The sequence below is a fragment of the Nomascus leucogenys genome, chromosome X, assembly GCF_006542625.1.
Source record: "Nomascus leucogenys isolate Asia chromosome X, Asia_NLE_v1, whole genome shotgun sequence".
Taxonomy (NCBI): Eukaryota; Metazoa; Chordata; class Mammalia; order Primates; family Hylobatidae; genus Nomascus; species Nomascus leucogenys.
In genome coordinates this window covers 120550159-120577798 of record NC_044406.1, presented here as the reverse complement: position 1 = coordinate 120577798, position 27640 = coordinate 120550159, and the positions used below count along the sequence as shown (strand labels likewise).

Below are 27640 nucleotides of genomic sequence, written 5' to 3'. Positions count from 1 at the left end.
GTTAGGGACTCCGTAATTCCTAGTAAGAAAAAACATTTGGTTCTGCTTGCTACCCGTTCTTCAGGACTTTTCCTAGTTTTGTTGAATCTAAATAAAGGTGCTTGCAAAATGGAGCTGAGTTTCTCATTAGCTATACGAACTGTCATGATATTCGCTTTATTTTTACCTATTGCGTTTGTTTTCCCACTTCTCTTTTGTCTAGTGCATCCCAATGGATGATCTGAAAAAGAAATCAGCCCCTCCAGACAAAGACCAACAAAATCGAGGGATTTAAGGCATGAGTGGGGATCACAGAGGTCGGAGCGTACAAATTAGGAGTGAAATAACGTGGAAATCCCATGTTTTTCTCTATTTCCCATGAGTATTTGCCCAAACTCCTCCTGAAAGCTGATGCTCCAGCATTTCCAAACTATTGGTTCTTTTCAAAATTGGGCGCCAGGGTCCACAGGCCAATGCCATCGAGGAAGGCGCCGGGCCCCCTGGAAACGCTCCTCCCCTTTGGAGGCGGATTTCGAGGCGGGGCTCCCACGCACGCTCCGTGCCCGCGGGCCCATTGGAGTGGCCGCTGGACGCGTGCGCAGGACCCGATGGGTGCCCGGACGCGGAAGAACTGGCCCCGCGGAGGTTCCCGCTTCTGAAGCGTGGGAGGCGGAAGAGACTGCAGGTTGTAGATTTTGGTCTTGGCCCCAACGGGTTCCCCCAGACCATTAGAACCCGAGAGAGGAAGAGGAGGCACCGCGGCGGCGGCTGAGAGGCCGAACCCCCAACCTGTCCTCGAGGCGGGAGGGGGGCAGGGAGGGGAGAAGCACCGATCCCAGGGCTGAGGAGCCTCTGGGACCGGGTCCGGGAGCATGGGGGGCTGGACCGGGTCCCCGAGCATGGGGAGCTGGAGCCGGAGCCGCCAAGGCCGCCCGGCCGGGTCCTACCCTACTGTCAGGTCCTCGGTGCTAGCGCTGCCCGGGCAGCCGCAGCATCTGTAGCCCGGCCCCGCTTGTGGTCCTCAGCCGGAAAGATAGCAGCATGAGTTCCGCCGCTGCCTAGTTTCCTCCCCCTCCTCTTCTCCCTCCTCTCTCCTCTTCCCCAGACCACCTCCTTCTTTCCCGCCCCTGCGCTTCTCTTTTCCCTTACCCTCTGTCCTCGTCCTTCCCCTCTGCCCTCTCCCTTCTCCTCCCTCCTCCGCCCCCTTCCTCTCCCTTTCCCCCCTGCCCTCCTCCTCTTATCCTCTCTGTCCTGCTTTTCCATCTATCCTTTTCCCTCCCTCTTCCCTCCTCCCTCCATCCTTGTTTTCCCTCCATCCTTCTTCTTTCCTCCATCCTTTTCCTTCATTCTGTCACCTTCCACCACTACCTCTTCATCCTCCTCTCCTGCCTCACCATCATCCTCCCTCATCATCATCCTCCTTCCCTCCTCCTCTCCTACTTTTCTCCGCCCCCAGCCCCCGCCCCCGTCCCCAAGCCTCCGCCCCTTAGCCCCCGCCCCCAGCTGCCAGTCCCCAGCAGCTCAGTCCTGCAGTGAGAGTCTTGGGAGTCCATAGCTAAGCACCAGGAGCTGAGCACTGCCCGCTGTGCCTGCCTGCAAGTCTGACATGGCTCAGGAGAAAATGGAGCTGGACCTTGAGCCTGACACATCTTATGGGGGAACCCTGAGGAGATCCAGCAGCGCTCCCCTAATCCATGGGCTCAGGTGAGCAGGGTTGGGGAGGATGGAGTACAGGATTCAGGGGCTCCTTGCCCCCATGCAAGCAATCTTCCTTCCTTAAAGTGCACATTTGAGCTCATTTGGGCTCTTCAACCTGGGGGTGGCGACTTGTTTGCTTGACAGTGACTTGGGTCCCAAGGTGGAGTGAAAGTTTAATCTCCAACTTTGGGCAGTGTGGAGGAAACGGCCCCCCCCCACCTGGGGCCATGTTGTCCCACTGTAAAAGGAACTGCAGAAAGCTTCTGGCTCTTCTGACAGGTTGCTTGCCCCGACTAACTTACACCAGGGAATGTCAGATCGAATGAAGCCCCTGGAACTAGATGTGCAACTTGACACCTGTCTCTCAGAGCTGCTATTTCTAAGCTTAGTTTAGGAATCCTGGCATTAACAGACGTTTACTTTAATAAATCACAATTTATCTAATAACTTGTAATTAAGTGGTATGTTCACATCGTAGTACGTGATTTGGATTTGCCCTAATGTTTCCAGGTTCTAAAGCTGCTTGAAATGCATTGCAGTGAATGAAAAAGAAGGGTGGTCTGTAGCTTAGGGTTAGTGAAAAGGCAGGTTTTAGAAAACGGTGGAGAGAATCGACTCTTCACTTTCAGTGGTAGGGTCTTGTGTTTTCATGTCAATAAGTCATCGAGGGTCTATTTTAAGGTAGCATCTTGTTATAGTACTAGAAGGTTAGGTTGGCTCACCTCCTGAGCCTATTGTATTTCACTTTTATAGGAAGACAATTCATCTTAGGTAGAGAGCCGATTTGCGAGACCCTGTAGAAATGGCATTAGTCCAAAAAAGGAGATGAGAGTACAATTAGCCAAAAACATATTAATCAAGCACAGTGAAGGCAAAGAAAGAGATAATCCTTGCTGTTGAACCGATTATAACATCCATATTTTGGGGAAAAAAACAGGTTGACTTTTTCATTTATTAAATATAATTTTGAAACTGAGGGAATGTAGGAGTGACTTTTTGCTTTCCTGTTGCTGTCCTTGGCCCTGCATTTATTTTGGTTACTATAACAATAAACTGGTTTTTTTCTGATTGTCTTTTGAAATCTCGTAAGCAAGCAATTGCTAGGGACTTCAGCAATTCTATTGACCTGTATTTAGACTATTGTAGCAAAAACCTACTGTTTTTTGAATCATGATTTAAGTAATCACTGAAAACATAGCATGATGTGACACAAGAAGGGGCAAGGAGACCAGGCCTGGTCCCAGTTTTCACTAACTAGCTATGATCACGAATGAGTCATTTAACCTTTCTGAGTCCGTTTTCTCATTTGAAAATTAAGAGAGCTGAATTAGGTGATCTCAGTGGTCCCTGAAAGCCCAGTGCAATTCAATTCTGAAAATCCTTCTGGAATTCTCATCCTTATTGTGGGCATTGCCCTCTGCTAGGCACTGCAGGGATATTATACAAAGATTAATAAAACACCTCTCTACCAATGGGTTTAAGACACATCCACATTTCTCTTTAATTAAGAGACAAAGTAGGTGTCTCAAGAAGCATCTCATCTCCCAGTGTACTCTTTGGGTTCAAAGGAGAGAGTGATTGCATTCCGTTTGTGGATTGAAGAGAGGTTTGTGCCGTGCTTTCACTGAAGGGTATGGCATTCAAGATGGATGTGGAAGGACAGGAAGGATTTTAATAGATGGTGGCAGGAGGGAGAGCATTTGAGGCAGAAGGGGCAACAATCTCAGCTATGTTTATTCCATCGAACAGCAGGGTTCAAAGGTAGGACACATGTTTAGGGTGAGGGGGGAGATGTCTTGATCCAGCTCGTATTGTAGAACAATGCCCCTCACCCCTTTTTGCATCATGGCAAACACAAAAAACAGTACTCATTGGTTCTCTGGGGTAAACAGATGAGGCTGCTCAGGTCTGGTGGTAACCGGTTTGGGGGCGTAGCTCTGACCAGAAGCAGCTAGAGTCAACCAGTCTGGAGCTCCGCCTGCATCACCTCTCCCAGCTGCCCCCCGACCACTGAGATCAGTATCTCTGCAAACCTGTAATCTACAGCATACCACTTGGGAAGCTCTGCAGAGAGGACGGTGAGGAGTTCATTTTCTGTATGAAATGAGGAGCCATGGAAGATTTCGTTGTTAACTAGAGAACTGATGCTAATGTATTTGAAAGAGATCTTCCATTAGAAAACATTACTAATTTTGTTTTTTTGTTTGTTTGTTTTTGTTTTTTTAGTGACCTTTCACAGGTTTTTCAACCTTACACACTTAGAACTCGGAGGAATAGTACAACAATTATGAGCCGTCACAGCCTGGTAAGTATAGAAGTAAGTATCTGAAGTGATTTAGATTGGGGAAAATACTTTGAAATGGAGTTCTGTCTCAAAATGATGTGCTGTGCACAATTGTTTAAGAAAGAAAAGATTGATTTTACTTACGTTGTTTACTGCTTATGCTGTGGCCATTCAGCTTTTGGTACCAAAAGGATACATGGTTAAAAATTTTTCTTTGCTGTGTGACTTTGTATTTTTTAAAATTGTTCATTATTATTTGTCACTACTTGCATCAGGCTTGTGAGGTAAGTCAGGATTAACTCCTAATTATAGCTGAGAACAGTGGTCTTCATTTGTCGTAGGATGCACAAATCACTTAAAGGTAGCAGAGTGTTTGTTTCTGACACTTACCTGTTAAACAATGCTGGTTTTCCAAAATGAAGACTCCTTTAAAATGCTTGTATTTATATTCTCTGAAGAGTTACTGATTGTGACTGATCTCTATAGCCAGAGCTGTCAGGGATTGCTTTATTAGTTGGTCGCATTGGGAGAAATTATGATGAGGTTTTTTATATAGTAGCAGTTCACATGTAGAACTCACTTATCCAGCAGCTTCAATTCTCTGGAAGACATCTGAGATGAAAGAAGATACATCCCTAAATGGCAGAACTAGATTTCCATAGTCTGTGCACAGAGGTTCATCAGTTTATTTATAGGAGAGCCTCTGACCTCTGAATCATCTAAAATATATGCACAATTATAATAAGCTTCCAATCCAATAGTGTGTAAGAAGCAGCAAATTAGAAGAGATGCATTTTGGTTAAAAGTATACTAATAGCTGCTAGCAAGGGAGGAGAGGGAAAAACTGAAAAACAGACGTTTTTAAAAAATTAGTTTGTGGCTAATTAGTATAAGGGCTAAGAGCCTGTTAGTACACCCCAAGCATGTCACTGGTGTAGAATCATATAATAATTTATGTTCTTAAGGATACCTGGGTCATTAACTTATTCATAAATTCTAGTAATACCTACACTTGTATAGTATTTTACATATTACAAAGTACTTTCACACATTTAATTGTCATAACAGCCCCTATGAAATAGGGAGGGCAAAGATATTTTTCTCAATTAAAAGAAGCAGCAGCTAAAACTCAAGACGTTAAAAGTCACTTGCTCAGAATTGCACAATTAGTAAGTGGTAGAACTGGGATTAGAGTAGAGATCTCCCAGTGCAATTCTGTTTGGTATAATTTGTTTAAGAAAGGGAAAAATAGAACACATTGTAGAAAGATTCCCAAATGAAATGGCTGAAAATACTTACAGGGGGAAATGTTAGCTATCTGGAGGTTTGATTCATTTCACCTCCTTCTCTGAGGACACTGGAAAATACTACTTATTTTTGCTGGATATATGAAAAATGTTTATACATGTTATACAGCCATGCTCCTGATAACAGTAGCATAGAAAAAAGGGAAAGTGAATTTGCCTCTCTACACTTCACTTACCTCTTTTGTAAGATGAGAAGATTCTTATCAACCGTGGTCTAGGTTCATCTCTCACTGAAATACCTGGTTTTCTGAAAGGGCCATGGTGACTCACTGCTCTTTGTTGATCCTGATGCATCTTTTCATTCCTACCCCTCTCCTTTCTAGCTTTTTGGTCTTCCAAAACTCAGTTTAATCCTTATATCTCCTTTGGGTAGGCTTCCACGACTATCATAATATTCATTACACTATATACACTCTATCACAGGATGTGCTGTAAATCTTAATACGTTTATCTGTGTCCCATGGTAACCTGTGATGAGTAAGGTGTTGACAAATGAAATAGACTGGATATGCAGATGTAGGATCTTCATGGCTCACCAGCTGATTAGATATAAGGACTAAGAGAAGGAAGACTCCAAGTGATGGAAATTTTGTATGTTGGTGACCGGGGGTTGGCGCTGCCTTTAGTAGGAGTAGAGATTGGTAGTTTGAAGGGGAAGAAGATGAATTCTTTGGGACATAGTTGGATTTAAGGTGCCTCTGGCCCCATGATATTCTTCAAAGCAGCATTCTCACTTTTTTAAAAGATTCTGTCCGCTTCCAGTGTAACCACTTTTTACTTTGAGCAGATGACCCTTCTTACTTTACAAAGAAGACAGACACCTATCTTGTGTAAATGTCAGCTTTCTTTGCCTTGAAATGCCTTTAGCTTCACATATGGCATTTCTCCCCAGTGGTTCATATGCTTTTGACTCTCCTGTTGCTTTGCTGGGTCTATCATCTCCTCTCTATCTTACATCTTTTCCCTATTCCTCACAGGCTCTCTTCTTTCCACCTTCTCCAGACTCACGCATCTGATGGGGGAAAACAAACTTTTCTTTTTCATAGGTCTCTCCTTCCCTTTTCCTTCCCCTCTCCAAGCTCTTTCAAAGCATAATCTACACTCCACTGCCTCTAATTCCTTGTCTCCTCATTTCTGGCCAGTTTGTAATCATGCTGCTTCTAGCACAACTCCATTAAAACACTGTTCTTGCAAAAGTCACCAGGACCCACTTAACCGCCAATGTCGGGCCTCGCTTCTTATCCCCCTTGACCTCTTTGCTTTATTTAACCCCATTAGCCAGCACCTCCTTGGAGTTCTGGCTTTTTCTTTTTTTTTTTCTTTAAGCCGATACATTGCCCTGTTGTTTCTGGTACTACACACAGCTTTGCTCTGTTCTTCTTTCTGGTCTACTTTCCAGTTTTGTCTAAAATTGTCAAGTTGTATATTATGTAAATGTAGCATGTAAATTTCTGACTTTCTCCCCAGTTAGTTTTTGGCCATCCTCATGTCAGCTTTCCTGATCATTTCACTGCTTCTTCAGTTTCTTGGGTTTCCCTAACTGACACATCTGTGCTCTCTTCCACAGTCTTCTGTTGGAGAGTCTTCCTGCTATATTTGCTTGCCTTGTAGCTTAGTGTTTTCTAAATGATCTTATTAAGAGTTCACCAGTGGCCGGGCGCAGTGGCTCACGCCTGTAATCCCAGCACTTTGGAGGGCCAAGGCGGGCGGATCACAAGGTCAGGAGATCGAGATCATCCTAGCCAACATGGTGAAACCCCGTCTCTACTGAAATACGTTTATCTTATACTCCAGTCTCCCTTAATGGTTGTAAAAATTCGCTGGGCGTGGTGGCGTGTACCTGTAGTCCCAGCTACTCGGGAGGCTGAGGTAGGGGAATCACTTGAACCCGGGAGGCGGAGGTTGCAGTGAGCAGAGATCATGCCATTGCACTTCTAGCCTGGGCAACAAGAGCGAAACTCTGTCTCAAAAAAAATAAAAAGAAACTTAGAGCATTTTATCACTATTTTATACTGGTCACTACATTAGTATTCAAATAAGTTTTAATAGCATAGGGCCTCTTAAACAGGATAGTTGTTATTTGGTTTTATAGTATTACAAGTTCACTTGCATTTCGTTATAGAGTAAATAGTAGTTGTTTATATTATGACTACTAGAACTCTCTAAGACCTGTTGATATGAATTGTGTCTTACAGTTTGTGACCAGCTTGTAATTATTGTCAAGGAACCTAATTTGGCGTCCAAATCATTTCTGCTTTGTGTTATTAAAAAATGATGATCTAAGGGAAAGCATCAGTTATTTTAAAGATACACCTTGTCTTTCCAAATTGTTTTTTGTTAACTAGTAAGATTTGTAGTGATAGCATATGATGAGATTTTAGAATGGATTTGGATCGTGAAAGCAAAACCTCCTTATTGCAGTTCTAAAGTGTTTTTGAAAATCATCAATCATAGACAAAATATTATATACTAGACTTATTAGCCTGTCTTCCCCCATTGCTGCATTGATAACAAAAATTAATAGCATTGGTGTTTTTTTTTCTTTCCCTTCTCATATTGTTCTTTATTTTAGATAAATGGGATAATAGATATTTCTAAGGCCCATAGTCTTTATTTCTCTAAATTTACATAGCTTCACATTCATTTGGGAAAAGTGCTGAAGTCAGTGTCTGTCTAGCAACAGATGGCGCTTTGAGGTTGGACACCTGGTGTACTTTTTGAAGACTAAATGTACTGCTTTTAGTGCATTAATGTTCAGTGATCTAAAGAGCTAAATTTTGAAGAAGAATATGAAAACTTACCTAGGAAGAGGTTGTACGCCAGTACTGACAGCAGACTGCTGCTTTGTGATTCAGAAAATAGTAAATGTTTACTTTTTCTTTCCAGTTGCTGTCATCCTCACCTAATCGTATTCCTAGTAGCAGACTGCATCAGATCAAAAGGGTAAATTTTACTTACTAGCTCAGATTGGAAATTTTTTGAATTTTACATTTTTATTTTAAAGATTTAGATATTGAAATGAGTTAGGATGCAACTCTGGTTAGTTGGAGACAGATCATAATTCTTCTGGAGCGTGCAGATAAAATATACAAGCGGCATGAATGTTCCACTCTACTGTGATTATGTCAATGAGGTAGAAAAAGTCTTTTTATTTTATTTGAAGCAGAGAACTATGTGGATAAAAATTACAGTGTGTGGAAGAGTTAATATTTTGTCAGTGATCCTGCCTTTTTAGCATATATGTTTGTCTTTGCAGGAAGAAGGCCTGGATATGGTGAACAGAGAAACTGCACATGAGAGGTTAGTGCTTTGCAAGAGCAGGGCCTAGCCTAATAGGTGTCTTGTTTGTAAACACTGACGGCCCTTCCCTTTGTTTGTTTTAGGGAAATGCAAACGGCAATGCAGATAAGCCAATCATGGGATGAGAGCTTGAGCCTGGTAAAGTTTGCTCATGTCTGTTTGGTTTTCATTTTCTAGAAAGTTTTATGTTGTTCACTGGCTTCATTAATTTTTTCGCACACTTCTTTCCCCTTCTACTTCCAAAGTGATACTTGTTTTTTGATCTCTGCTTTTCCAGCAGAATATTAGAGTCTATACCTTTCTCCTTGGAAAATCTGGGTGTGTTATAGTAGTAAATAAGAGCTGTGATGTGCTGAATTTATTATGAGGAGATGACACTTTATGTTTACAGAGTGATAGTGATTTTGACAAGCCGGAGAAATTATATTCTCCTAAGAGAATTGACTTCACTCCAGTTTCTCCAGCACCTTCGCCCACCAGGGGATTCGGAAAGGTAGGATAATTGACAAGATATTAAGTCTATTTCACAAACTGAGCTGTTTACTCTAAAACACATACAAATCACCCCACTTTTAAAGTATCCAATGCCTTGAAGGAAAATCAATGAAAATCTACAGCAGTAATTTGGAAAATATACATATATATGTGTCATTTAGTTATGAGACACACAGCCAAGCAATTCTAAAGATACTGTTTCTGTCATTTTGAAAAGAACCTTTTGAAAATGATTGTGGGCCTGGTATGGTGGTTCATACCTGTAATCCCAACTCTTTGGGAGGCCAAGGTGGGAGGATCACTTGAGCCCAGGAGGTCGAGAGCAGCCTGGGCAACATGGTGAGACTCCATCTCTACATTAAAAAAAAAAATAGATACAAAAAAATTAGTCGGGCATGGTGGCACACACCTATAGTCCTAGCTCATCAAGAAGGTGGGGCAGGAAGATGGCTTGAGCCCAGGAGTTCGAGGCTACAGTAAGCTATGATCGCATCACTGCACTCCAGCTTGAGCAAAAGAGAGACCCTGTCTTAAAAAAAAAAAAAGAAAGAAAACTGTAGTGCTAGAACTATTTTAATATTGAATGTGTTTTTTCTAGTAATGTTTCTCACCATTCTTACAGATGTTTGTGAGCAGCAGTGGATTGCCACCAAGTCCAGTTCCCAGTCCAAGACGATTTTCAAGGTAAGCAAACTTGAATTTTAAATGTGGTTGAAGTGCCATTCATTGCATTTATCTCTCAGATTAGCTTTTTGTGGCTGGGCGCGGTGGCTCACGCCTGTAATCCTAGCACTTTGGAAGGCCAAGGCTGGTGGATCACCTGAGGTCAAGAGTTCAAGACCAGCTTGGCCAACATGGTGAAACCTCGTCTCTACTAAAAATAGAAAAATTAGCTGGGCCTGGTGGCAGGCGCCTGTAATCCCACTTACTCGGGAGGCTGAGGCAGGGGAATGCTTGAACCAAGCAGGCGGAGGTTGCAGTGAGCTGAGATCGCACCATTATACTCCAGCCTCGGCAACAGAGCAAAAACTCTGTCTCGAAAAAAAAAAGAAGATTAACTCTTTTTCCCAATATTTCACTGTGAAATTTTCAGACATCAAAAGTGAAAGAATTTCACGGTGAACAACCATATACCCACTGCCTATAATCTACCATTAACATTTTACCAGAGTTTTTTCTTTTTTTTTTTTTTGTATTTGAGATGGAGTCTCACTCTGTCGCCAGGCTAGAGTGCAGTAGTGTAATCTCAGCTCACTGAAACCTCTGCCTCCCAGGTTCAAGCAATTCTCTTGCCTCAGCCTCCCAAGTAGCTGGGATTACGGGCATGTGCCACCACCCTCGGCTAATTTTTGTATTTTTAGTAGAGATGGGGTTTCACCATGTTGGCCAGGATGGTCTCGATCTCTTGACCTTGTGCCCTCCTCGGCCTCCCAAAGTACTGGGATTACAGGCGTGAACCACAGCGCCCGGCCCCAGAGTTTTTTAGAGGGAATTTAATGCTGATTTATATTTAGTGGGGAAACACACACAGCCCCCACAATAATACATCCTTTTTAAGAATAAGGAAAAAATGTTAAAGTTCATAGACCAGTCAAATCCAAATTACTTTATTTATTTATTTATTTATTTATTTTTGAGACAGAGTTTCGCTCCTTTTGCTCAGGCTGGAGTGCAATGGTGCGATCTCAGCTCACTGCAACCTCTGCCTCCCGGGTTCAAGTGATTCTTCTGTCTCAGCCTCCTGGGTAGCTGGGATTACAGGCATGTACCACCACGCCTGGCTAATTTTTTGTGTTTTTAGTAGAGATAGGGTTTCACCATGTTGGTCAGGCTGGTCTCGAACTCCTGACCTCAGATGAGCCGCTTACCTTGACCTCTCAAAGTGCTGGGATTACAGGCGTGAGTCACTGCGGCCCAGCCCCAAAATACTTTTTAAATAAGGTATCTTTTTTTCTTTAAACTGTTGGGGGTATTTTGTCATATAGAATATTTTTTAAATGACTTAAAATGCTGTGTTATTCCAGGTTGCCATATGCTGGGTCAAATCATGTATTGGCATTTCAGTTACTCAATTACAGAAGAATTTTCCATTTCAGTTATTGATATGATTGTCCATTTTATTTATGTATTTGTTGGGCTGGACTGCTGTTTTATCTTGCATCTTGGATGTTCTTCACATTATCCTGTTTGTTTTTTCGTCAAAGCAGGAGAAGTCAGAGTCCAGTCAAGTGCATTAGACCCAGTGTTCTTGGTCCTCTTAAAAGAAAAGGTATGTAGCAGCATGGTGACTATAGTTAATGCTACTGTGTCACATACTTGAAATTTGCTAAGAAAGTAGATCTTAAGTGTTCTTACCACACACATACAAAAGGTAACTAGGTGAAGCAAAAGGTGTTAAAAACTTGACTGTGGGCTGGGCACGGTGGCTCACGCCTGTAATCCCAATACTTTGGGAGGCCGAGGCAGGTGGATCACCTCAGGTCAGGAGTTTGAGACCAGCCTGGCCAATATGACAAAACCCCATCTCTACTAAAAATACAAAAATTAGCTGGGCGTGGTGGCAGGTACCTGTAATCCCAGCTACTTGGGAGGCTGAGGCAGGAGAATCGCTTGAACCTGGGAGATGGAGGTTATGGTGAGCTGAGATCACACCACTGCACTCCAGCCTGGGCAACAGAGTGAGACTCCATCTCAAAAAAAAAAAAAAAAAAACTTGACTGTGATCATCATTTCACAGTATGTACATACATCAGATCATCACATTGTATACCTTAAATATATATAAATTTATTTGTCATTTATACTTCAGTAAAGCTGGGGGGAAAAAGAAAAAGATAAGCATCACGCTTCTGGTCTTATATCTAGCCAAGCTTGAATTAAAAACTAAAACTCCTGTCTGAAATGAGCTAGCAGCATTGCTCTCTTGTGTTCTAGGGAAACTCAAAAGTATCCTTCCAAATGTTTGCTCTGCTGATTCTCAATTTTGTAAATGAGTTATTTGATACATCTATATTTTCTTATACTGCATAACAGTTTTATTCATATATTCATATTATCATTATATATTCAAAAAATTGCCTCTCGGTTATCTAAATATGAAAGAGATGCATAGTTTATAAACTGCAGAAATATATGCTAATGCCATAGCAAACATATCCATAAATGTGCTGTGTACTCAAATATAAGGTGAGGTTTACCCCCTCATCAAATTATGCCTCATCAAAGCAAGAATTGCCTTATACTCAATTCTATAGGGTTTTTTATATAACAGGGTGCTCTCAGTTACCTTATTTTGAACCACAAAGCAGTAGGCTAAAATAGTTTAGTTTAGTATCAGTCAACACTAGTGTTAGATGCTTATAAAGGGCACCTGATGGCATCTCTTTAAAAAGGCAACACAGGTCTGTAATACCAGCACTTTGGGAGGCCGAGACGGGAGAATTGCTTTGAGCTAAGGAGTTTGAGACCAGCCTGGGCAACATGGCAAAACTACGTCTCTACAAAAAATACAAAAATTAAGCAGGCGTTGGTGGCTTGTGCTGTTGTCACAGCTACTTGGGAGGCTGAGGCTGGAGAATTCCTTGAGCCCAGGAAGCAGAGGTTGCAGTGAGCCGAGATCGCAGCCTGGGCCACAGAGTGAGACCCTGTCTCAAAAAAAAAAAAAAAAAAAAGCAACACAGGTGTTTGTTTTGTTTTTTGAGACGGAATTTCGCTCTTGTTGCCCAGACTGGAGTGTAGTGGCGTGATCTTGGCTCACTGCAACCTCCACCTCCTGGGCTCAGCAATTCTCCTGCCTCAGTCTTCCGAGTAGCTGGGATTAGAAGCACCCACCACCACCATGCCTGGCTAATTTTCTGTATTTTTAATAGAGACAGAGTTTCAGCATATTGGTCTTGAACTCCTGACCTCAGGTGATCCACCTGCCTCGGCCTCCCAAAGTGCTGGGATTACAGGTGTGAGCCACCATGCCTGGCTGGCAACACAGGTTTATTCATTATTCCTGGGGATATGACTACATGATTGCAAGTGTCAACTGTCATTTTAAACGAGTCTTAACAATAACTTTTTTTTTTTTTTTTTTTTTGAGGCAAGGTCTTGTTCTGTCACCCATGCTGGAGTGCAGTGGTGCAATCTCAGCTCACTGCAACCTCTGCCTCCTGGGCTCCTGGGTTCAAGTGATTCTCCTGGCTCAGCCTCCCAAGTACCTGGGATTACAGGAGTGCACCACCATGCCCAGCTAATTTTTGTATTTTTAGTAGAGACAGGGTTTCACCATGTTGGCAACACTGTCCTTGAACTCCTGTCCTCAAGTGATCCACCTACCTCGGCCTCCCAAATTGCAGGGATTACACAGGTATGAGCCACCGTGCCCAGCCATTAACAATAACTTTTTTTTTAATTGAGACCAGTCATTAACAATAACTTTTTTAAAATTGAGATGGAGTCTTGCTCTGTCACCCAGGCTGGAGTGCAGTGGTGTGATCTTGGCTCACTGCAACCTCCGCCTCCTGGATTCAAGTTATTCTTCTGCCTCAGCCTCCCAAATAGTTGGGATTACAGGTGCGCACCACCACGCCCGGATAATTTTGTATTTTTAGTAGAGATGGGGTTTTGCCATGTTGGCCAGGCTGGTCTCAAACTCCTGACTTCAGGTGATCGCCCGCCTCGGCCTCCCAAAGTGCTGGGATTACAGGCGTGAGCCACCGCGCCCGGCCAACCGTACTTTTAAAAGCAATTCAGCAAGTGGTTTCTTTGTGTGGATCACCTTCAGGGCCAATAAATAGACCAACTTTTCTAATGTTAGGGGAACAGGTATTTGTGGCTTTGAAAACTTTCCAGTCATAGGATCATACACAGATTCCAAAAGTGCCATATTTCAAACAACTTAAAGATGGTGTGCTCTGGAAAATAGTTCCTGATATGGTGACAATATTTGTATTTAATGTATAAGTTTTATTTTATAAACAGTCTTTCCTTAATCTTGTAGGGAGTTATTTGTAGTCCTAGGAATGTTCTCAGTAGCCAGTAAGTGAAAATAACAGTTGGAAATAAAACTATTATTGTTATTATTACTAACTTAAAATTTGTTGCAGGAAGTTGAAGGAATTAGTATGGTTGTTTAGTTTTACAGCTATTCCGAAATACACCAGCAGATGGAGGAATTCTTTGCTCAAAAGAGCTAAAGTCTTTTGCTAGTGAGGCGAACTCAAAAGCCCAGCAGCAACTTTTAAAAGCTGCATATTAAAGCATGAAAAAAAAAAACTTTTGCAGATTTTCAGCAATTTTCAGAATAGTCCCAGAGGAAAGATAATATGAATTAATTGATAACATGGACAAAATGAATGTTGCGTTTGTTCTTGCTTGATCTTTTTTCATTCTAATTGTACAGTTTTAAGTTCAAAGTTACTAATTTTCTACTGGAGTATAGACAGGCTCATGAATTAAATCGTCTTGAACATTCCGTTTTCAAGCTCAGATGAAGAGCTTCAGAACCAAGGAATGTGTATGTTTTAAATAAAATCAGAGCCTGATTTTAAAGGAGATTATTCTAACTTAGGGTTTTACTCTTTGTACTCCTGGTAGCAAAATGTTAAGCATTATCCCTGTTGGTGCAAAGTTTTTCTATTAGCAATTCTGAGAAAATCTGTATGATTGAGGTGGTCAGTACAATACCAGTTTTGTGAATTGAGTAAGATTTGCTTTTGATTACAGATGTGTTTTCAAACTTATCTTTTTAATCTTCATTTTCATTAAATAGTGTGAAAGCAACTTTTTACTTATACACTACTTATCAGACTACACATTTTTTAACCAGTTTGACACCATCTCAGGAAGTGTTCAGGTATCAAAATATATAAAACCAATAGGCCTTGCTAACCATGTAGCATACAATATTGACTGTGAGTTTCAGTTATTTGGGAATTCTTTATCTCTACTGTGGTCAGCCTTGCTTCATTTTGCCTGATGCAGTCAGTGTTCTACTTTCCTATTAATGTGACTATGTCCATAGCACGCTGTGGATAATGAGTGAGAAGTTTTTTAGGGCTGCCGACTTTTTGATTGAGTTTATGTGGAAGCATATTTCTTCCATGTTAAAGCACATGGGAAAATAGTTTTAAGCAGTGGTTTGAAGACGTATTCTGAGCTTTGGTTAAACAAAGGTCATCCTATGTTAGCACCACGCCTGTATTTGTAAAATTGTTTTATAGTAGCATCATCTCTTTCTGTTTTAGGTGAAATGGAGACAGAAAGTCAGCCCAAGAGACTCTTCCAAGGCACTACCAATATGTTATCCCCAGATGCCGCGCAATTGTCTGATCTCAGTTCATGGTAAAAAATGAAATAAAATGAAAAGTATATTAGAGTATAATCCATTTTAAAAGAGCCACATTGAAAGTATATTGGGATAATTTAAAATATATTTTTTTAATTTTGTTAATATTTATTTTTTATATCATTATTTTGGGGATGTGACAATATTATAAAACAGATACCTGACAAAACTCAAAACACCGTTGCAAAGAGATTAGAAAGAGTTGATACAGGTGCTTCGTTAATAGCAAATGAATCCGAATAGCAGTTGACTTAGATTTTTGTCAAGTCATAGTAAATGGCATTCTCTAGGAATCCAGAAATGTGGTCCTAAAACATGGTGACTTGGTAACTAACAGATTTTTAAAAATTATTACAGTGAATGAAGAAGCTTCTCTTAAGTTTTAAAATTTTTTCATCACCTCAAGTCTGAAGAAGCTTCACTTGAGGTGTTTAGCTCAATAAAATTATGCTTTCTGCCCCCCAACTCCTTACCATCAAAATTGTCCAGAGATTCTAGTTTAAAATATTTTCAACTCCATGCTCCCATGAAGGGGAAATCTCTATGGAGGATGTGAAAAAAACAGATTATTTCAAAGTCAACAGTATGTCGTTTGGAAATGTATATGTCTTTCTGACACCTTCACTTTCGTTCCCAGCTCCTGTTAGGTCAGCCTGTCATTAGTTGCCAATGGTGTGGCAGTGCCAGCTGCTGGCTGGTGTGAGAAAGAGTCTCTGGGTGGCTGTGGGTAATGTGTATTGATTGTAGCTGCTCTGCCTGCATTTTGTATCCAGTCCTTTTAACTTAGCAGTGGATACCAGGATTCTCTTAAGCATAGTATTCTCTGATTAGCATTATCTATTTGTTTTTTTGTTTTTTGTTTTTTTTTTTTTTGAGACGGAGTCTTGCTCTGTCGCCCAGGCTGGAGTGCAGTGGCGCAATCTCGGCTCACTGCAAGCTCCGCCTCCTGGGTTCACGCCATTCTCCTGCCTCAGCCTCCCAAGTAGCTGGGACTACAGGTGCCTGCCACCGCACCCGGCTAATTTTTTATATTTTTAGTAGAGACAGGGTTTCACCGTGTTAGCCAGGATGATCTCAATCTCCTGACCTCGTGATCCGCCCGCCTCTGCCTCCCAAAGTGCTGGGATTACAGGCGTGAGCCACTGCGCCTGGCCTAATTGTTATCTTTTAGAAAATTATGAAATATTTCATAACAATGCTAAGGTTTCATTTTTATAGTAACATTTCCTGATTCTTACGGTCTAGTCACACACATGTTTTTTTAATCTTACTCATCCTAGTTTAGGTCTTTAAGGGCCTTCAGTGTTTTCATGAGAACGTTAACTTCTTTTCCTATACCTGAAGTTGAGCACTTGAGTGCTTATGTACACATTGGAAGGAAGGGAAAGGGATAAGTAGCAGTGACCAGGTAATATTTTGAAATATTTCAGTATGTTCTGATCAACTCACTGAACACTTGTGTAATCAATTGTGTACTGTTTTTCAGAATTTTTTTTGTTCCCTGAGTTTTACAGCTGAGGATTTTTTTTTTTTTTGAGATAGGCTCGCTCTGTTGCCCAGTCTGGAGTGCAGTGGTGTGATCTCAGCTCACAGCAGCCTCTGCCTCCCGGGTTCAAGAGATTCTCCTGCCTCAGCCTCCCGAGTAGCTGGGACTACAGGCATGGGCCACCACGCCTAGCTATTTTTTTTTATATTTGTAGTGGAGATGGGGTTTTGCCATGTTGGCCAGGCTGGTCTTGAACTCCTGACCTCAGGTGATCCGCCCACCTTAGCCTCCCAAAGTGCTGGGATTACAGGTGTGAGCCACCGTGCCTGGCCTGAAGTTCTTTTTAAAAAGCCCATGAGGGCACTCACTTTAAAAATAGCAAGATCATACCCCTTAAACGGAAGGAGTGTTTAAGCCACTTATAAGCTATAAGGATGGGTGATCCCTTCTTCCCAAATCACTTATTCATTGTTTCGTGTGAAATAACCTGTACTTCTAGTTGACTAAGAAGTCACAGATTATTCTAGTTTGTTAGTCTTGTTGATCAGTACTATTCTAACCTTGAAACAGATAGATGCCTTTTAGATTGTTCTGGCTATTTTCAGCCCCATGGTCTCTTTTCCTCTCATCTCTGTCTGTCCTTGCTAGTTCAGTGTGCTAATTTTGGTACAGAGTGCCTTTCCAGGTATGTAGATGATGGCAAAGAGAAAACTTCTGAAGCTTGTCAAGAGGACTATTGGATGAAACTCTATCCTTAGTGGAAAGTGCATATCACCTTTATGGTAAAGTGTGTTTTAATAGGCACATGACTATAAATAGGTTTGCTTACCTAGTTACTAACCAAGTGACCAAGTTAAGTAAAAGATATGACAGCATTTTACCAAGCTAAAAACATACAGGGTGAGGTGACTTATTTTTTTATTGTCTTTGGCTGACAGTGCAGGATGCTGTAAAACAGGTTCATGCAAATAAGTAAGAAAGGAAAGAGAAGGTGCGGTATTTACGAAGGGTCTTCTCTCATTGTCCACTTACTCCTCCAAGCAGCACAACCTAAACCATCTCTAGCAGTGACTATTGTGAGGCTTCTATTTCCTTGTCACTACTCCCCTACCCTGTAGACCCATGAATGGCTAGGAGAGCCCTGGGAACGTCAACATTGGTGATGAAGGAAACTTTTGATTTTATTTTATTTTTTTGAGACAGAGTCTCGCTCTGTCGCCCAGGGTGGAGTGCAGCAGTGCAATCTCAACTCACTGCAACCTCTGCCTCCTGGGTTCAAGCTATTCTTCTGTCAGCCTCCTGAGTAGCTTGGATTACAAGCACGTGCCACCACACCTGGCTAATTTTTGTATTTTTAGTAGATATGGAGTCTCGCCATGTTCTCCAAGTTGGTCTTGAATTCCTGACCTCAGGTGATCCACCCACCTTGGCCTCCCAAAGTGTTGGGATTATAGGCATGAGCCACTGTGCCTGGCCAACTTTTGATTCTTAAACATAAAAAGCTGTTGCGGCTGGGCGCAGTGGCTCACGCCTGTAATCCCAGCACTTTGGGAGGCTGAGGCGGGTGGATCACGAGGTCAGGAGATCGAGACCATCTTGGCTAACACGGTGAAACCTCGTCTCTACTAAAATTACAAAAAAATTAGCCGGGCATGGTGGCGGGCTCCTGTAGTCCCAGCTACTCGGGAGGCTGAGGCAGGAAGAATGGCGTGAACCCGGGAGGCAGAGCTTGCAGTGAGCTGAGATCGTGCCACTGCACTCCAGCCTGGGCGACAGAGCGAGACTGTCTCAAAAAAAAAAAAAAGGTTGTTGCCTCACGCAAGAGACATTTGCTTTATTCACAGCCACTCATAGAGTGTCAACAAGCCAAGTATGGTTCAAATAATCTGAAAAAGAAATATGTTACTCAAAATTCACAAAACTAAGTGTCAAAGATAGTTAAGTCATTAATTATAAACTTCCAGATGATGTTTTTAGTCAGTTTGCAGCAACTGTACTTCTGAGGTTATTAAAGCTTAAAATTGTGCTAAGACTTTGGGGACACCTTATATACTAATGATGCTGACATTTTTGCCTATAATTAAGAGATTTTTAAATATGATTTATTTCTTTGATATAAAAACTGGATCCTGGCCAAGCATGGTGGCTCACGCCTGTAATCCCAACACTTTGGGAGGCCGAGGTGGGTGGATCACTTGAGGTCGGGAGTTTCAAGACCAGCCTGGACAACATTGTGAAACCCCGTCTCTACTAAAAGTACAAAAACTAGCCGGGCGTGGTGTGCATGCCTGTAATCCCAGCTACTCGGGAGGCTGAGGCAGGAGAATTGCTTGAACCTGGGAGGCAGAGGTAGCAGTGAGCCAGGATCACACCACTGCACTCCATCCAGCCTGGGCAACAGAGCCAGACTCTGTCTCAAAAAAAAAAAAACAAAAAACCAACCAAACAAACAAAAACTGGATTCTGCTTTTGCAGAAACTTTTTTTTTGAGATGGAGTCTCGCTTTTGTTGCCCAGGCTGGAGTGCAATGGTGCAATCTCGGCTCACTGCAACCTCCGCCTCCCGGGTTTAAATGATTCTCCTGCCTCAGCCTCCAGAGCAGCTGGGATTACAGGCATGTGCCACCACACCCGGCTAATTTTGTATTTTTAGTAGAGATGGGGTTTCTTCATGTTGGTCAGGCTGGTCTCGAACTCCCAAAGTCAGGTGATCCACGCTCCTCGGCCTCCCAAAGTGCTGGGATTACAGGCGTGAGCCACTGTGCCTGGCCTTTTTTTTTTTTTTTTTTTTTTGAGACAAGATCTGGTCTATTGCTCAGACTAGAGTACAGTAGTGTGATCATGGCTCACTGCAACCTCTGCTTCCCAGGCTCAAGCCATCCACCCACCTCAGCCTCCCGAATAGCTGGGACTACAGGTGTGCACCATCACGCCCAGCTGCTTTTTCTGTTTTTGTAGAGACCGGGTTTTGCCATGTTGCCCAGGCTGGTCTTGAACTCCTGCACTCAAGTGATCTGCGTGCCTTGGCCTCCCAAAGTGTTGGGATTACAGGCATGAGCCACCGCACCCAGCCTCTTTTATCTCTTTAATGTAGTTTCATTAATCAGAATCAGATGTTCATATTCTTAGAAATGGGGATAGAGATAGGAATCAGCTGTGTTCTGGTTTCTGCTACCAAGGTTGGCAACCTACTTGATAACAAAACTAAGGAATCTGTGCTAGCTTGATAGGGCTGTGGCTAATTTTTTGTTTATTTACCTACCTGCTGTTAATCTGATAGAACCCAGCTTATTGACTGAACAAGGCACAAAGTGGTTCAGCCAGATGGGGTGATAGCATGAATCAAACCGGATATCTTAGTTTTGTGATTACTTTTATCATTGGATGGTTTTAATGATTTGCTATTTTAATGAAACTACAGAAACAACTGCCCTCTATCTTTTAGAGAGCAGAAAAAGGATCAGATCATTAGATGTTATCTTGTCATTTAAATATTTATAGTCTATTCCCTGCCCCACCCAACAAAAGGAGAGATGGCTTTTACAGCCTTTAGATTAAAGTTTATATACTAGATAACAATCTTTAAAATCTGACATCTTTTGAAGCATAAATTAAGTTTGAAATCTGAGTGTGGACCCATTTGGAGTTTGTGTCCAGTTAGGCATACTTTTTTCTTTTTTTTTCTTTTCTTTTCTTTTACTAAATAAAAATTCCCAAATCTTTGCCAACCAAATCTGGAGGACATTATCACCACAAGGCAGGAATTATGTCATTCTGCATTTAGTCCTTATGGACATCAAAATTTGAGCATAACTCAGAAGTCTACCTTTGATTCTTTCTGCATGTTGGGAGCTCTTAATCTGCTCTTCATTCTGTTGGGAGTGAGACCGTGTGTGTCTGCAGCATACTATATAAAATAAAGGAGTTTTCAGGGCTGCTGGCCATACGGTGATGATTAAATGATAGTCTCTTTCTTTTTTATGAAAGGAAAACATGAATTTTCTTACCCCGTGCTTCAGTGTTAATGTGATAGTTTTAACACATTTTTTGTTAAATTTGTCTTAGTGGTTCTAACACTGTTTTTAATGTTATATGTGTCATGTCAAAATTTCATGAATATGTGACAAGTACAAAAAATAAGTTTTAATCATTAATTAATAGGAATGTGTATGTCTGTAGTAGAGACCAGAGAACATGCCATATATATCAGTTTAACTCACAGCAAGCGGTGTGGGGATGCTCTATAGTCATACCTTATACCAAAATTTGTGCTAGGCTTGATAGGGCTGTGACTAATTTCTAGTGCATTTACCTGCCTGTCATTAATCTCATAGGACCCAGCTTATTGACTAGACAAGGCACAAAGTGGCTCAGCCAGATGGGGTGATAGCATGAATCACACTGGACATCCTACCTTTGTTATTACTTTATCATTGGACTGTTTTAATGAGTCGCTCATACTTCATCCTTAGTTTTTCTAGACAGAGGGCACTACTTTAAGTCATAAGTACTTTTTTTTTTTTGAGACGGAGTCTCACTCTTTCACCCAGGCTGGAGTGCAGTGGCGCAATCTCGGCTCACTGCAGGCTCCGCCCCCCGGGGTTCACGCCATTCTCCTGCCTCAGCCTCCCGCGTAGCTGGGACTACAGGCGCCTGCCACCTCGCCCGGCTAATTTTTTTGTATTTTTAGTAGAGACGGGGTTTCACCGTGTTAGCTAGGATGGTCTCGATCTCCTGACCTCGTGATCCGCCCGCCTCGGCCTCCCAAAGTGCTGGGATTACAGGCGTGAGCCACTGCGCCCGGCCTTTTTTTTTTTTTTTTTTTTTTTTGAGATGGAGTCTTGCTCTGTCGCCCAGGCTGGAGTGCAGTGGTGCGATCTCAGCTCACTGCAAGCTCCGCCTCCCAGGTTCACGCCATTCTCCTGCCTCAGCCTCTCTGAGTAGCTGGGACTACAGGCGCCCGCCACCACGCCTGGCTAATTTTTTATATTTTTAGTAGAGACGGGGTTTCACCGTGGTCTCGATCTCCTGACCTCGTGATCCGCCCACCTCGGCCTCCCAAAGTGCTGGGATTACAAGCATGAGCCACCGCGCCCAGCCAAGTCATAAGTACTTTTGGTTGTGTGGTTCAAATATTGCCTCAATATGTATATTCAGTGGCTGGAACGAATTCGTTCAGTTTTGATTCAGGGATTCCTATGTCCAATTTGAATTGTCTAGATCCTTTTTTACTGTTGTCTGGCTTTCGGCCATTAGTCTAAGTAAGGCTCATTAGCACTTCCATCAGAGCTTAAGCTAGGAAAGAAAGAAGAGATAAACTCAAATTAGACCAGACCTCGTTGCTTTTAGAAGCTCTGGTGGAAGATTTAATAGTAGGCTGTGAAAATTACTTTTGTGCAGTGATGTTGCTGTGGGTTAAAAAATCATGTAAGTCTTACTTGACATGGATAGAATAACAATGAGTGATTTGTGACGTGAAGTCTCTGCTTCCATGACCATGAATAATTGTACCAGATTAATTCAAACAGAAACTAGATTTTAGTTAAGTGAAAATATCTGATTAAAGATTTACCAAGTTCTGAATCTAAATTGCAGTGGAGACTAAAGTAAGTGTGCTATTTTCTGTTAATGAACAAAATTATATATATTTATATTTTAATAATAGGGAAGACATTCTGAAATAAAATGTTCAGGGCTTTTTTTTTCTGCTCCTCAATTAGCTTATTTCTCTTAAGGTAATCAGCAGTGTTAGAAGTCAAATTTCACTGCATGAGTCATGTTTTGTGTTTTTGAATGAATACAGGATTCACCCAAGCAAGTAGGCCTTATTACAAATGGAATCTTTTAACCCAGGCTCACCGTAAGTCTGGTGATTGGAATAAAGAATTCTTTATTTATATTCAGATTATCTGCTTGGTGGCCAAGTTTTAATCTAAGCCCATTTCTTCCTGCCAAGTAGCAAAGAGCGTGTCCTTCGTTTGCCCGGCCAATATGTGCTTTAGGAAAGTAAATTCATTTTAATATTAGTCTAGGCAAAAAGCTGCAGGAGGAAAAATCACATATGTTCCAAAGGCAAATAGAAAGGTCTTTTGATTTTCCAATGTCTTGGATTATCTGTGCAACTTTCTTTCAGTAGTTTGAGTAATTCATGTTTTAGATCCATTTTGCCATTTGGTTGAAAAAATATTGGAGCCAGCTAAAATTTCCAAACTTCTTACTTAAAAGTGGTATTATTAATGATGCATTTGACAGCAGTGAGCGTAGAGTAGGAGTAGTGCAGAATATACTGTTTCCATTTTTACTTTTACTTTTCTGAAGCCTATTTGTAGTCTGTCTCCATCTAAAAACAATCCACAAGCAATAGAATGAAATGACATTTTAAAGAAAAGTAGAAGAGTAGAGAAGCAAGGGTGGGGGTGATACATTTCATTGAGGGTAGTACAGGGCCCAGAAACTTTCTAATGTACCATAGGTTACTTTTAACACTAGAAGTACATTAACTTGGACATTCAGAAAAATGATAATATTAAAGACTCCTAACATTTTGACTCAGAGCATGTTAGACTGGAATGGGCTTTTTCAAAGGAGCTAGTGACCAAACTTAAACTAGAACCCATGTTTCCTGATTCATAATTCCTTTTCCAATTGGATGCTTTTTTCCTTTTCAAAAATAAAAAGTGTCTGTGTAAATTCTAAAACTGCCCAATTACCTCTCCTGCTTTGTCTGTCACTGTGTTTCCTTCACTCTCTGTACCCCAGCCACAATAGTCTGCTTTTGTTTGATTCCTGGAACTACCCTTGCTTCCTCCCAAATCTTAACTAGTTAATGCCTGCTCATCCTTCAGATTATAGCAAATATCATCTCTGGGGAACCTTTTCTCGTTCCTCCGAATTAGATTAGGTTACCCATGTTATATATTCTCATAGCCCCTTGTATCTTTCCTTTATCACTTTTATTGCAAATTATAATTATATATTTATTAGCATGATTATTTAAACGTCTGTCTCCTGCACAATACTGTAAATTCAATGAGGGCTGGGACCACGTCTCTTTTAAACACCATTGTATTTCTAATATCTAGTATGCTTCCTGCACTTGGCAGGCACTCAGTAAATATTAGAATAAGTGAATGATTGAATTCAGGGCAAATATAAAGCATAGAGGTTATTGCTGGATTGATGGAAATCAAAGCCAGAAAGGCAGCTTGATGCCAGACTGTAAAGGCTCTCAGTTCCTTGCTGAAGTATGGAGCCAGATTCATGAGTCAGGCCAGGTTGATGGTTGGGAACAGTGAGCCCCTGGGCTGGATAGGGAAGGAATCCCTGGGCTGGGTTTAGAGGTTCTTGATGTCCAGATCTGGAGTTTTACTGGAAGGATAGGAACAGGAGCCAGTTGTCAGGATAAAGAGGCGATAGACAACGGGTATTGAGACCACGAGTGTAGATTATTCATTGTAGAAGCTTAACTGGAGAATAACTGAAGGGATCAAAGAAAGGGACTCTTCTAGAAATAGACCTTTGGGTTTTGAAAGCAAGAAGAAAGGAAACAGTGTAAGGAATTATAAATGGCATAGAATTGGAGGGGGAAATCATTTAAAAAATGTGTTTGAATTGAAGGCCCTTTGGGAATGGGGAAGCGATCAACTCTAGGGGAGTTGAAAGACTTTGTTTTAGAGTAGAGGAGCTATGAGGCAGTCCACCTCTGATAGTCCAAGTATGGTTACCTCAGTAAGTAACCACTCCTCTTGCTCCAAGCCTGATGGGAAGGTAAACATAGGGATAGAAATTTCTTGAGCTGAAGTGAAGTGAAGGAACTCCCTCCCGAAAACCATGGCATGTCACGAGGAACGTTTATTGTAGGTTGGGCGGTCTGGTGCCTCCAGGGGGGACAATCAAATGATACAGGACCTCGAAGAGTCTTACTTTGGATTTCTGTGGCTTTATAATGTAGTATATTATGTAGTTCATTGCTGTGGCTTTATGCTTTTTTATTATTTACAAGTGATTTACTGATTTGTGAGCTCTTGAAACTGTGTCATTGCATGTTACGTTTACCCTGATAGTTGCATTTGCTTATAATTCTTTTTGCTTTGTCTTCAGTTCAGATATTTTGGATGGCAGTAGTAGCAGCAGTGGCTTATCCTCAGACCCGCTGGCTAAAGGCAGCGCTACCGCAGAGTCTCCAGTAGCATGCTCCAATTCATGCTCTTCGTTCATCTTGATGGATGATCTCTCACCCAAGTGACTTAACCATTTCTGATTCAACGTTTTAACTGCTGTTTCCTACATAAAATGTTTAGTGGGGAACACAGAGAACTTTGATCCCTAATGAGGATTAAAGTTTTACAGATTTCGCCCATTCTGATGCTATTATTACTCTTTGGCATCTCTCTTCTCCAAAGTTCAATTTTGTGAGCCTAGTGACCTTACTAATATCTGGTTTTGCTGATCTCATTTTGGATTTAGTGATTAAATCTCAAATGCTCATTTTTGATTGCTTAGAGGAATTTTTTTTCTTAGTGCCTCAAAAAACACCTATTTTGAGTCTATACATTTAAGAAAGGCACTGATATGTATTGCCTTTAATGGTTCTTTTCCGCAGCAGTGATACGACAGATTTGATCAGAAATTCTCTTGCTTGAGAGATTTTTTTTGTCCTCTGTTGACTACATAGTTTCAAATCTCTCTTTATTTCATGATGATATATAAATTGCTTTTAATTATATTAAATTTTTATTTTTCTGCATCAGCTTAAAGTACATTATTTTGTTTCCCTTTCCTGTTTGAGCCGCTTATGCCATTTTCTCACAGAGGGGAAGAAATACGTAGTTGCTTTCATTACTCTTATTGCTTCTTTGCTGTTGGGGTGTGTGAAGTGAGCATTGATTTTAGTGCTGAGAATGTAAACGGACTTACAGGATGCTTGGATTAGTCACCACAGGTTCTTATGACCTTGCTACCACAGTTGATAGATTTCTCCTCAAACCTGTTGCCGTAAGGAATATATAAAATATTGTTGATATTTCTAGGTGGTGTTATCAAGGAGAAGAAATTCCTGCCTTGACCAGATGTGTGGAGCATCTACAAATGAATGAATAGTTATTTACACACAAACCACTGTGTACAAAAGCGTCCATGGAGCTGTCAGTGTCTCGGGTGGTATTATGAGGCCTCAGGTGCCTTGGGGTACATTGTCATGCTGTAAGGGATGTATATCATAAGGTATGGTGGAAGAGGGGCCTTATGTGTATGATTGCCACATACTGTTTCTGTTGCTGCTTTTTTTCCGATTCCTTTTTGTCATCGGATTTGTTTGTTTTGTCATGTGGTAAATGGTGTTTTAGTTATTGTGTTGCTGCCAGAATCAGAATCCAGTTATTGTTCTAACTGCCTTGTAGTGAGGGCAGTTTAATATCTACAAAGAAGCTTTTAGGAGCTGAAAAAGTCAATGTGATTGTGCATTCTGCTTTTAAGAAGCTGTTTCAGCTATGAACTGTGTATGTGCTATAAGTGTGAGGTACCATAAGTTATTTAATTTTTAAAAGAGGAAGCTCCTGAGTGAGCTGTTTAAGAAACTGAGTGTAATCTATTGTTATTTATGACTAGGTAAAATGTCTGTCGTGATAGATTTCTTTTAATGTTCAGATACTGTGGTTGGGTTGTCTATATTTAATATGCAGATTTGCCTGCTGGAATCATAATCCATTTTTAAGTGAATGTAAGAAATGAAAACTACTGCATTTGTGTCTTTTGAAGGCAAAGATCCTTGGATTTTAAAGGAAGATTATGTGCTTTGAAGGCACTCAAAGACTAGTAATAGCATATGACTTGAAGGGAAACCCATTCTCTTTCAATTACAAGAGAGCATCACTTAGCGTGCAGTAGTTCTGTTACAGCATCCGATGTGTCCTTTATTTTAAATTGTAACCATAACAGCCATTAATGGCTTTATTTCTTGTATTGCTCTCATCTGGGAAAAGTCTCTACTTCAAATGTTACATAAATCTATTATGAAGCTTGTCCCCTAGTATGCCATTATAAAGAAAAAATTCTTCGATGGTATGCAGTGTATCTATTCTGTTTGTAAAAGATCATGTCAAAATGTTCTGCCTCTATAATGATAATAGATGGTTTTGTCTTTCAGGAGATTTATCCACCTACTGTCTTCTTTGCCTTAAAGGGACACTTGGCCATCATTTTTAGGCTCGAACTTAACACTGTTAAGAAATAACTGAAATATGATGGTATTTACATTAATTTTTGAAATTCAGTGGTGGGATAGAATTAGGTCAGGAAATGGAATTTGTTCCAATGGTGTGAGAACTAGGAGACAAGATGATTCACTTTATTATTTAAACCAAGCTTCATTTTTAGTTTCTGTTGTTTAAATGGACTGGAAAGTTAAGTTTTTGCAGGGATTGTTTTTGAAATAAAGAGATATACTAACTCACAGATGAGAACTTTGTTAAGACCCCTTTATTTTTATATAAAGTCTAATATTTGAAAAGTGATTGTTACAAAGTAAAATTCTCTCTTCCTATTCTAATATATATCATATATTTCAGGCTTCTATTTGAAAACAGGTATAAGAGATGATATGATAAAACCCTATAGATAATGTTTTTTGCTTGATTGACTTATATAATCACTGTTTCATGATTACTGCTTTTGGAATAATAGGAAGTTTTGTGAAATGCTGGCCTTGTGTATATCTTAGAATGCAAATTTAATAAAGTGTGTATACGTGCATAAAATTTA

At 41.1% G+C, this 27640-nt stretch overlaps 2 protein-coding genes and 1 non-coding gene across 13 annotated transcripts in view; 2 read left to right on the top strand and 1 right to left on the bottom strand.

The window, feature by feature from the left end:
- FAM122C (family with sequence similarity 122C) overlaps nucleotides 1-1382 on the bottom strand; it is a 57033-nt gene extending 55651 nt beyond the window's left edge. Inside the window, exons 1-2 of the mRNA XM_003272537.2 lie at nucleotides 1348-1382; nucleotides 927-999 (exon numbers count right to left, since the gene is read on the bottom strand). The gene's annotated coding sequence lies outside the window, so the exon portion shown is untranslated. The remainder of the gene's footprint in view (nucleotides 1-926; nucleotides 1000-1347) is intronic.
- FAM122B (family with sequence similarity 122B) lies at nucleotides 561-27640 on the top strand. Of its 11 annotated transcripts, none has more exons than XM_030806920.1 (11): nucleotides 561-664; nucleotides 1436-1683; nucleotides 3904-3982; nucleotides 8155-8211; nucleotides 8525-8568; nucleotides 8652-8706; nucleotides 8960-9061; nucleotides 9686-9747; nucleotides 11271-11332; nucleotides 15297-15393; nucleotides 25912-27640. In XM_030806920.1, the coding sequence occupies exons 2-11, from the start codon at nucleotides 1586-1588 to the stop codon at nucleotides 25979-25981; spliced, it is 726 nt and encodes a 241-aa protein (XP_030662780.1). In that variant the 5' UTR covers nucleotides 561-664; nucleotides 1436-1585; the 3' UTR covers nucleotides 25982-27640. The 11 variants fall into 11 exon arrangements, with proteins under 11 accessions (XP_030662780.1, XP_003272586.2, XP_030662779.1 ...); XM_003272538.4 differs by having other exon boundaries at nucleotides 24983-27640; XM_030806919.1 differs by having other exon boundaries at nucleotides 11268-11332.
- On the top strand, nucleotides 20721-20866 carry LOC115833485. The gene has a single exon (XR_004028913.1). It is a non-coding gene; the product is annotated as a small nucleolar RNA U109 (small nucleolar RNA).